At 40.7% G+C, this 11,094-nt stretch overlaps 1 protein-coding gene across 1 annotated transcript; it reads right to left on the reverse strand.

Annotated features, from left to right (window-relative positions):
- Positions 1-3,842: 3,842 nt before the first annotated feature.
- On the reverse strand, positions 3,843-6,014 carry LOC137748903 (AAA-ATPase At4g30250-like). Its single transcript, XM_068489096.1, has one exon. The coding sequence runs from the start codon at positions 5,678-5,680 to the stop codon at positions 4,016-4,018; it is 1,665 nt and encodes a 554-aa protein (XP_068345197.1). The 5' UTR covers positions 5,681-6,014; the 3' UTR covers positions 3,843-4,015.
- Positions 6,015-11,094: the final 5,080 nt, after the last annotated feature.

Consider the following 11,094-nt stretch of genomic DNA (forward strand, 5'->3'; position numbering starts at 1 on the left):
ATAAATAATAAATAAATGTACACAAAGTAGCCATTATTATTTAGAAAGCAAGTAAAATGTCTTGGCAAGCAGAATAATTGTCATGTGTCGTGGGGTGGAATAATAATCGAATAACACTTTGGTGATGGAAAGGATCAAGGGAAGGGAAAGTTTTCGAGAAATTTTTTATTGTGATGAGAATATTGACGGTATATCATATGTTTTTATGTAAATGATCAATAATTTTACTTTTTTAAGTTGTTAACTTTATAATACATATATTTCATTATTTATATAATAACATATGATATACCATTCCTTATGCTGATTACATTAAAAAAAATCTGTAATAGCTTTCGGTTTTAGATGAAGCGGTGGTGGTGGTAGACTGGCAGTGGTACAGGTCCTGGTAGGTAGAAGTGCTGTAGATGGGATGGACTCATGCATGATGACACACAATGCAACACGTTGCTCTTCCACCAACTGCCAATTTGACAACTTGGCAATTTGGCACCCACACCAAGAGAGTGTTCTGCTCAACATCTTATTTGCCACTGAGTTTGAATTTTAAGATTTGTGTAATGGATAATCAGAAATCTTAAAATTTAAACATATAATAAATAGAATGATAAACATACATCAAATAAATAGTGGTGAGCAAAAATGCACTCTCCACACCAAACACCAAACACCAACACCATTTAAGTGTAACATTGTAAATTACCTCCCCGTTTTGTTTGATTTGAAAATTGGTCTAAAAAGACGCAAAACAAAGACTTACGGTTGTTGGTTCATTCTATTCTATCTTATACGCAAAATGGATGAGCGGGCCCTCTATCTTATGGGCCTTCATATTAGGCCAGGACTCAATTACTTCACTGGGCTGGGTTAGCCACATATATCATCACTTTGATATTGGATCTAAGGAGGGGAGGGGGAGTGGGAGGAGGAGGAGCCTTTCGGTTAATTAATATCATGCTTAATTTTTTACAATAATAGTTTTACTAAAGCTATGCTCCTATAGTATTATTGTATAGCATTATCCGTATTTGGGTGTGTTGTAGTTTATTTTTTTTATTTTTTTATTTTTTTTATTTTTTACAAACGATATTATTAATACTAAGGGTGAGAATGTGCTAGTAATAATGTAGTTCGAAATCACCTTTAATAAGAATCGAATTTAAGACCTCTCACTTACAAGTTACAAGATTGAAGAAGAATCATGAGTAAAACAAAAATACTTGTACAAATTGGGAAAGTAACCACATCCCTAATGGTGATTTTTATCTTCTTAATAGGATTTTATCTATTACACAATTTTTAACTATTAAAAAAAATAAAGAGAGTAGATCTCTTTCCTTTTTTTTGTTTTTTTTTTTTTTTTTTTTTTTTTTTTGTTTCTATTTTTTAATATCACTAGAATTGTAGTAGTACGTGGTGGGTGTGATGTAGTTACTAACAAGGTTTTCATAGATGAGAATTGAGTAGTGGCGTTGCTGTTTGTTTTCCAAATTTGAGTATATAATAGATGAAGTCTCATAATGGGTTCTCGCCGCACTAAAGCACTACTCTGAGACTTCCCCTAATCTCTGAACTTCACTTCACACCAGTAGTTCCCATTCCGGTTTTACCTTACATGTCATATTTATTTATTTTCCGACGAATGTTTCTAGTGGTCACTTCACTACTCCAAGTCAAATTCACAACTAATTCCTATTGCATGTATATTACTATTAATTGCTAGCTGCTAGAAGCCTACAACCGGAATTGCAACATACACCCAAAATATAACATCACTAATTAACAGCTCTAATAGTTAATAAAAATAAAATAAAGGGGTTATTGAACTGTAATCCTTTAAGAAGATTAAAATTTAATAAAAATCTGATGTTAGAGTATATATTTGATACTGTGCTCGATGCACATATGCAGCAATGGCAGCCACCATCGCTATACTTCCTGGCGAGATTTCATGATTTTTCCGACCAAGGTAGGCCTTGGGAATCCCCCTCTCTCGTCCTTTCTAGTTGTTTGTGAAAGATTTTGAAGATATAGGCCTGTGTTTGTAGGATTTAAGGACATAAATCATGAGGGGATGTTTTCCCTAGTTTTTCCGGCGAGATTCCAAGGTTTTGCAGGCCATTTCCGGTTAACTCCGGCCACGGCTCCATCCCACATTGGTATATTTTGAACCTTTAGTTCACGAACTTCATTTTGACTTTTATTTCATTGAAAATGGTTGAGTTTTGAGCTTGAACAAAGCTCTGGTTCGCTGCCCAGTTTCCGGCCGAATCTGGCAACTTGCAATCGGGTTGACTCGGCCCGATTTAAAAAAAGAAAAGCCCAAAGCTTGATCCATGGGCCGACCCAATCTTTTAGCCTATTAATCCTAAACTAGGATCCGACCTGGCCCACTTCCTAATGGATTTGGAATATTCCTGAAATATTCCTTGCTTTGACTTTTTTAAAATTTTTCTTGAAAACCCTCCTAGGCTAATTTCGACACCCTGAGTCTGTTTTTGACATCCATTTAGTGAATTTCCAAAGTTTTAACGTAGTTGACTACTGGGGCGTCTCGGTTGACTTTTTAGGGTTGATCGTTGACTTTTACAAAATTTGCCTGTGACCCTTCTTAGCATGTTTCGACGTGTTGATTTCGAATATGCCGTCAATTTCTTCAAATTGAAATGTTTTAATTCATTTCGAATCTGTGAGTGGGTTTTTTCTTTCATAAAGTGTGTGTATATATATTATTTGAGTTGCCATACATATATTAATAATGTCTTTTCCATGTAATGGCATAATTAAATTGACGTTATAAGAATTGTCGAAATGGTGAAAATTATGAAATTATTCTAAATCTTGCGGGATGCACATGTATGCGTATTAATATGAGATGTTTTAGCCAGGCTTCATGTGTATGTTTACATCGCATTGCACACTCACTTTGGATCCATTGTAGGTGCCAATCATGTCCTAGATTGCTATAGGCAATTAAGACTCGTACGTGATGCGCATAGTGCCAGTCTTCACGTGATTGCAGTGCTAGAGTGTAAATCATTGTTACACTTAGTCCTATTCATGTTAGAATATCTTTGCATGAACTCGTATGTCAGCATACGTTGATGAACACTCGATTTGACATTCAATTATGCGATTTGTTGTGATTACCGGATTATTATGTGTTTATTTTGGAGATGTTGTAAAATGTTGTATGCTCGAGATATTATCGTTTACAGTAAGTATTTTCATACTATACGTAGTATGTTATATTTGGAAACTATAATTGTTTTACAGCAAGGGGTTATTATGTTTTCAAAAAGGTTTTTACAAAACTTTATTTTTAGGCCCACTCACCTTGTTTTTCGCCCCTCCAGGTTTTAGTGGCTGAGCTTTTGTGTCGACGAGGATTCTTGACAAACTTTGGTATAGGTGATTACCTTCAACGGTATAATTTTTATCCTACCTTTATTGTACTTTACTTATGCTCTGACATCATATGTGAATTGGGTTCATTCATGCTCACTTATGCATTCTTCCATTTTGGCACTTTTAGGTTTAAATTTACTGGCATTTTCCACATGACTACACTTTATGGCTTCGTCACCCTCCTGGTATTGCCCAGCATAACTCGATTTGGAGTCCATTCGGGTCGGGGTGTGTCAACATAAGTGTAAACGAAAAGTCCGTACCCAAACATATTATATTAAATAAATGTACCGAAATGTCCGTACCTAAATATTATGCTAAATTAGTGTAGCGAAATGTCTGTACCTAAACATATTATAAAAAAAGGAAGACATTGAAAGCATATACTGACATTAATTAGAGTTTAGGGACTAGAATCAAATTTTAATCTTGTATAAGACATTTTTCTAAACTTCATCAAATTTTAGTGTTGCTCTTACACGATGACATGAGTTTAAATCCCATCAACCCTCTAATATAACAAATCTATACCAAAAAAAAAAAAAAAACTAATTTACTAGATAATTAATTAATTAACAAATGATGGAGTTATGAAAGGTGCGGAGGGTCAGACTCCCCTCCTTCCGGAGTCGGACTTGGTCAAAGACCTAAGCCTCACTAACAATTTCATCTTCATCCTCTGGCTGCTCTGATCCCCTTCAGCTTCAGCTCCAGCAGCCGCCTTCTTCTTCCTCCCCATCCCCCGCGGTGACGACGTCACCCAATTTTCCGGTGACCCACCACCCACTCCCACCAGCACGCTCTCCGGTGACGATGACCTCATCCTCACCGTCTGATCATCACACGATGAGTAAAGCTCCGGTAGTTGATCTCGGCTTCCCCCATCAACACCCAAGTTGATTCTGGCCTGCATCGCCAACACCACCTCCTTCATTGCCACGTCAGCATCCCCTCTGTTCCTGAGCAGAATCTCTCCCACCTGGGCCGGCGTGAGTACCCCGCCCGACCTCACGCACCCGTCCGCTGCCTCGAAGAGCGGGTGGGCATCGAGCCCCAAGTAGTTCTTTGCCAGCTGCCGGAACGCGTGGGGACCGCAGGTGCCGAGGCTGACGTGGACGTCCATGCGTCCGCAGCGCAGCAGCGCCGGGTCCACATTGTCCCTATGGTTGGTGGTGAACACTATGATGCGTTCATCTCCGCAACAAGACCAGAGGCCGTCCGTGAAGTTGAGCAACCCCGACAGCGTCACTCTCCCTCCGCCGTTTTGCTCGTCGTCGTCCTGCTTCTGCTGAGCCTGCTTCCTCGATGATCTCAGCCTAGTCTTGGAAGTTGAATTCGAGATCATTTGCTGCTGCCTGTCAGCCGTCAGATCGAGGGAGCAGTCTATGTCTTCTATGACTACGATGGAGCGGTTGGTGGTCTGTATAAGCAGAGCTCGCAGCTCCGAGTTGTCAGAAACCTTGGTGAGCTCGAGGTCGTAGACGTCGTAGCACAGGTAGTTGGCCATGGCAGCGATCAAGCTCGACTTGCCTGAACCGGGAGGGCCGTACAGAAGGTAACCCCGCTTCCACGCGCGTCCCACCCTGTGGTAAAACTCTTTGCCCTCGGCAAACGCCGTGAGGTCTCCGGTAAGCTGGTTCTTGAGTTGGGGTTCGAGAGCGAGGGTTTCGAAGGTGGAGGGGTGACGGAAGGGGACGGAGACCCAGCCGGACTCGTAGGAGGCGTGGCCGTTGTTGGTGAAGAGCCGCCTCTCACGAGAGACGCGCTCGAATTCCTCGGCACGTGCGGTGAGATGGTGGAGGTAAGGCTGGAGGAGGGCGTGGCGGTGGCGCTTGGGGAGCTTGAGGACGAAGGAGCGCTTCTCTTCAAGGGAGTCTTGGACGGTGTCGACGTGGTGGGTCCAGGAGAGGGTGAGGCCGCGGAAGGAGTCGTGGACGGAGTGGTTCGGGGCGACGGTGAAGGAGATGCGGTTGGAAGAGTTGGAGCGGGAGAGGGTGAGGCGGGAATTGAATGAGGAGGAGGAGGAGGTGGCAGAACTGGCAGAGGCGTTGGCGTTGACGAGGGAGTTGAGGTAGAGGTTGACGTGGCGGTAGAGGTGATTGAGGTGGACGCCGCAGTAGCCGTTGAACTCGGGGACGTCGAAGTAGGAGTAGGGGCTGAGCATGTCTTGGAGGGACTCGTATAGGGAGTGGAGGAGGGAGAGCAGCTGGGAAGGCAGCACATTCTGGAGGACTGTCAGCAGCCCCAGCAACGACCACAGCTGTGACAACATCTATAAATCTCTAATCGTTTCTCTGGCTACCTATCTTTTGTCTTGCTTGCAGACTTGCAGTTGCAGCCGCTATATATAGTACGCAGTGATCACTGATCGATTGCGATTTTGTCTCTGTCTAGAAGTAGTTGTAGTAATTAAGTAGGTGCCATGGAGATGGTCTACTTAATGTCATGTGAGGACCTTATCTTCATGCATGGAAATGCATTATTTATTTTTATATGTACTATGGGAGAAGAAAACAAATTATTAAGCAGGGGCCGGGGCCAGAGTTGCATGCATTCTAATGTGTAAGGATAATGCTAGGAAACCATTACATTTTATTGTGTAAGAATAATGCTACGGAAATCATTAAATTTTATAAATAATATGGTGTGATTGTTGATGATTGTATGATTAAGTTTCAATTAACGTTATTGGTTACATATCACAAAATTTGTAAATTTAGTTAAAAAAAATTAGTCTATCTAGAATTACTTAATATGTAAATAAAGGGCGATATTGTGGGGAAATATATCTGACTGGTCACTGGGGGCGTCTTTAAATCTCATTCACCATATTAATATGGAGTTCAGATCTACTGTTAGAGGTGGCTGAAAAAGCATCAGCAAAGCAAAAGAATATGGCTAATAAAGATGATGCATGAAAGCAGAAAGCAGAAAGCAGAAAGCTGACTCTTCTTCTTTTGCTTTTTGATATTCTCTATCCCCATTCCGTAGAGGTTTTCATATTCTGCTTCACTCTCTCGTGTACAAGGTGAGTACATGAACAATAAAACCAATTCACGAAACAAGTCCAACTCTTAATGAAGAGGAAAGTTGAGGTTTTGTCACAATTTGATAAATTTTTAGGTTTATTATGATTAATCAACATCATCAATATTATTTCAACCATTTATTGTATTGAATTTTACAAAAGTTTCAGTGATATTAGTAGTGAAATTCTTACATCTAAGTTGTATATTATTTCGTTATATTTTCATTTGTAATAATCTATTCTCCAACATACAATTATATAATGATATTAAGAGTAATTCAACTCTTTATACATATTTAGTAAAGTTCAAGTATTGAACATTTTTTGCAGTTCACACACGTCATGTCATAGTGAAGCCAAAACCTTAGCCAAGATCTTATAAGAATAATTACATAAGCTAATCAGTCGGAACTAGGAAACATATTTTGGATTTTGAACTTTCGGAATAAGCACAATATGAGTTGCGTTGAGTCGGCGAGGATTAACCTCCCCAAATTCCAGCATCCGAACCAGAGCATTAACCTCCTCCCTAATACTCTCCCAAAAAGAATGATAGAACACACCTTGGAAGCCATCAGGTCCCGGAGCCTTGAGACTGCCCATTTGCAGCGTTGCTTCTTTAATTTCCACATCCGAGATTGAAGACATCAAGGACTTATTCATGCTGCCGGCAACCGACGGAGTTACACACTCCAATATTGGTCCCCACTCCCTTCTCCCTGCAAAGGTGAAGAGATTTAGAAAATAGTCATCTATTAGCTTCCTCACTCGATTCAGATGCTCCACCCAATTGCCATCCTCCTTTTTAAGTTTCATCACATGATTTCTCCTCTACCGTTGCATGGTGGATTGATGGAAAAACTTGGTGTTAGCATCTCTTTTACGAAGCCATTTAACCCTTGACCTTTGTTGCCAAAAGCTTTCCTCTTGTGCCGATAACCTATCAATCAACTTTGTCTTCTCATGAATCTTATCAATATGTGCTCCCCAATCTTTTTGAAGCTCCCCAAGCTGGGACATAAGCTCCGCAATTTCTTGTTCCCTCATTTTGAATTTCCTTCTACTCTAAGTAATGAGTTGAGATTGACAATCATTGATTTGTTTTTGCCATCGATCAAACGCATCGCTACTGCAAGGACGGTCCCAGCAAGCTTTCACCAACCTTTTGCATTCTTTATCCTTAGCCCAAAAAGCTTCGAAGTGGAATAACTTTTGACCAGCAGTTCGCCGGGATCACAAGATGATAATAGGGCAATGGTCTGAACCCAAAATAGTACCGTGTGTGACCATAGTATACGGCCAAGAAACCTGCCGTAACTGATTGATAAGCCCCTTATCTAACCTCCCCTCCACTAGTTCTCAATTTCTAGTACCTTTCCAAGTGAAGGAGAGGCCATTGAAGTTGAGATCAACCAGCTTCGCCGTGTTCATAAAATCTGCCAGATATTGGGGCCTATTATACAAAACATCCGTTCCATCAGATTTCCCGTAATCCCAAATAAACTCATTGAAATCGCTGCCACATAGCCAAGGAATACTAGAGGGGTTGAAATGAGTATTCATCCAATCCTAAAGCAGTGCTTTCTTCATTCGATAAGCAGTGCCATAGACCCCTGTCACTCTCACCCATCGAGACTCCCCCACCGTTCACATCCGAGCATCAATAACATGCTTTGAAGAAAAACTGATGTCAACTTCCAATTGGTCATTCCACCATAGGCTCAATCCACCAGACTTACCAGTTGGGGAAACATCGAAACCATTCTTGAACCCCATTCGTCTTCTCACACCATTAATTCTATGATCATTCGTCTTAGTTTCTGATCGAAAAATCATAGAGGGCCTATATTTCCGAATAAGCCCATGAAGGGCTTGAATTATTGTGTCCGACCCAAGACCACGACAGTTCCAAAAGACGTAAATCATGGTGACTTTGTGGTTGTTGAAGGCCGACCGCCACCACCTTAAGAAGACTTTCCCTCTTTTCAGGCCAATAATGCCTCACTCTTATGCTCAGAGACCTCCTCCATGAACTCCCACATATCCTAATACCCAACTGGGATGTCCTGTAATTCCTCATCCACATAAATAGCTCGTTTCACCATCAAGCATTTTTCTCATAACAAATTCAAGATAATGTAGGGATTGCTCATGAACTCTTCCATTTCCTTAAACTAAGGAAAACAAGAAGTAAGTTTGAGCTTGACATTAAGCTGGATATGCATAGAGTGTATGATCGAATGGAGTGGGATTTCCTTGATGCGGTTATGGAGAAGATGGGTTTAATTCTAGTTGGCGGAAGCTTATCATGGGGTGTGTGAGCTCGATTAACTTTGCGGTAATTCTTAATGGGCTACCGGGCAAGAAGTTTGCTCATTCAAGAAGTTTACGACAAAGGGATCCTTTATCTTTTTATTTGTTCCTATTGGTCAGTGATGTTATTTCCAAGATGCTTCAATCAGCGGTGTGGCGAAAACATTTGGAAGGGGTGAAGATGAAGCCGTATGGTCTGATAATATCCCATATTTTCTTTGCTCATAACACACTAATATTTTTGAAGCCCACTAGAATGAACTGTTGCAATCTGGTCAAAATCATTAAAGACTATTGTGCAATCTAGTCAAAATCATTGAAGACTAAGTAAATCTACAAAAATTGTGCTTTTTCTTTGGTGCCAATATGCCGATGGCAGTGTTGACGAAGTTGGGACAAGTTCTTAATATGCATGTTGTTTCCGATCTGGGGACATACCTTAGTGTTCCTGCCATGTGGAGAAGATCAAAGTGGCAAGATCTTGCTTATGTCAAAGGTAGGATTTTGTGGAAAATACAAGGGTGGAAGCAAAATACTCTCCCTCAAGCGAGCAAAAAGGTATTAATTAAAGCAGTTGCTCAAGCAATTCCAGCATGCCACATTTCACATTCTTCAAAGGGGATGAAAACCCGGAGAGACATCTAAAGCATTATCGAAGCTCAATGATCCTCTATCGAAACAACAACGATCTCATGTGCAAGATATTCGCCACCACTCTACAAGGCAAGGCGCAAGATTGGTTCTACACCCTGCCGCCACAATCCATCCGGAGTTTCGATGAATTTTCTTTGGTTTTCACCAAAGAATATTCATCATATCGCTTGATCAAGAAAAAGTCCTACCATTTGTTCAAAGTCAAGAAGAACCCAAAGGAGTCGCTTCACGACTATGTGAAAAGGTTCAAAGTAGAGAAGGCAAAGATAGTTGGATGCAATGACTCGATAGCTAGAGTAGCCTTTCAAAAAGGACTCCCAGCAGACCACCCACTATTCGGAGAATTGATCATGAAAGAAGATCTAACTCTGGTAGACTTTTTCGCTTTGGCGGAAAAGCATGCACTTTGGGACAAGGTTCGCCGATGCACATTCAATGCAAATCCGAGCGATCTTGAATATGAAGTCCCCCATTACTTTGGAGGAAATTCAAGGTCTGACTGGACGAGTAGCCGCATTTGAATCATCAATAAGCTTTACCTTTATACGAGAAGAGCTGGGGGCCCAATTACCTATATTCCATAGTTCAAAATCTTTCATCGATGCGGAAACCAGCTACCAGAAATTCAAAAGGTAACTTTGGCGATAGTTGTTGCAACCTGAAAACTCAAGTTATACCTTTAGATGCACTCAATCATCCTCATGACACACTATTCTGCCTAATCCAGACACGCGACGATAAAGGCGCAGACACTGGTGGTGCAAAATTTTTTTATGAATGCAACAACTTAGCTCAAAAGGCACGCCAAGGGCAGACGAACACTAGAAGGACTGTTACATCCAGGCATGGGCCTCCACCACATCCCGGGTGCAACTCCGTCGTAGCACGATATTGTCCGTTTTGGGCCCCGACCACGCCCTCACGGTTTTGTTTCTGAGAACTCACACGATAACTTCCTAGTGGGTCACCTATCATGAAATTGCTCTCGCGCACTACTCGCTTGACTTCGGAGTTCTAATGGAATCTGAAGCCAATGATTTCCTAAAAGGCCTCGTGCTAGGTAGAGATGAGAATATACATATAAGGCTTACATGATCCACTCCCTTAGGCGATGTGGGATGTTATAGTCCACCCCCCTTAGACCATCTCCAATGGTTGGGCTAAAAGCCAAATATTTTAGCTCGAAAAATTTAGCTTTTAGCCCAGAAACAACTTTTTTACTCCAACCGTTATGGTCTAAAATTTTAGCCTGGGATTATTAAAGAATAAATTTAGGCTATTTTTTTAAAAATTAAATTTCAAAAAAAAAAAAATGTAGACTACTGTAAATTAATTTTATGAACATTTTAATCTAAGAAAATTTAAATTTCGATAAATATTGAAAAATCACTAAATTTTCCACAAAGCAAGCCTTCAACTTTTACCAATCTTTCAACCCTGGGCTAACTTTCAATTCACCAACCTTTCAACACCAAATTTTCAATTCACCAACCGTTCAACACCAAACTTTCAACTTTCATCAATCATCCTGTATATAAACATATGTCCAATATTTATTGATCACACAACCTTTCAACCTTCAATCATCCTCTATATTCACCAATCTTTCAACTTTCAAAGAGTTTTTGTTTCCTAAAAATCCTCAATATCTTATCAATGGGTGATAGAAGAAGGCGTAGCATGGCAGTGCA

The sequence above is a fragment of the Pyrus communis genome, chromosome 10, assembly GCF_963583255.1.
Source record: "Pyrus communis chromosome 10, drPyrComm1.1, whole genome shotgun sequence".
Classification (NCBI taxonomy): domain Eukaryota; kingdom Viridiplantae; phylum Streptophyta; class Magnoliopsida; order Rosales; family Rosaceae; genus Pyrus; species Pyrus communis.

What these genes read in the sequence shown, in the direction of transcription:
- LOC137748903 (XM_068489096.1), bottom strand. Translation starts at nt 5,680, where the DNA reads ATGTTGTCACAGCTGTGGTCGTTGCTGGGGCTGCTGACAGTCCTCCAG.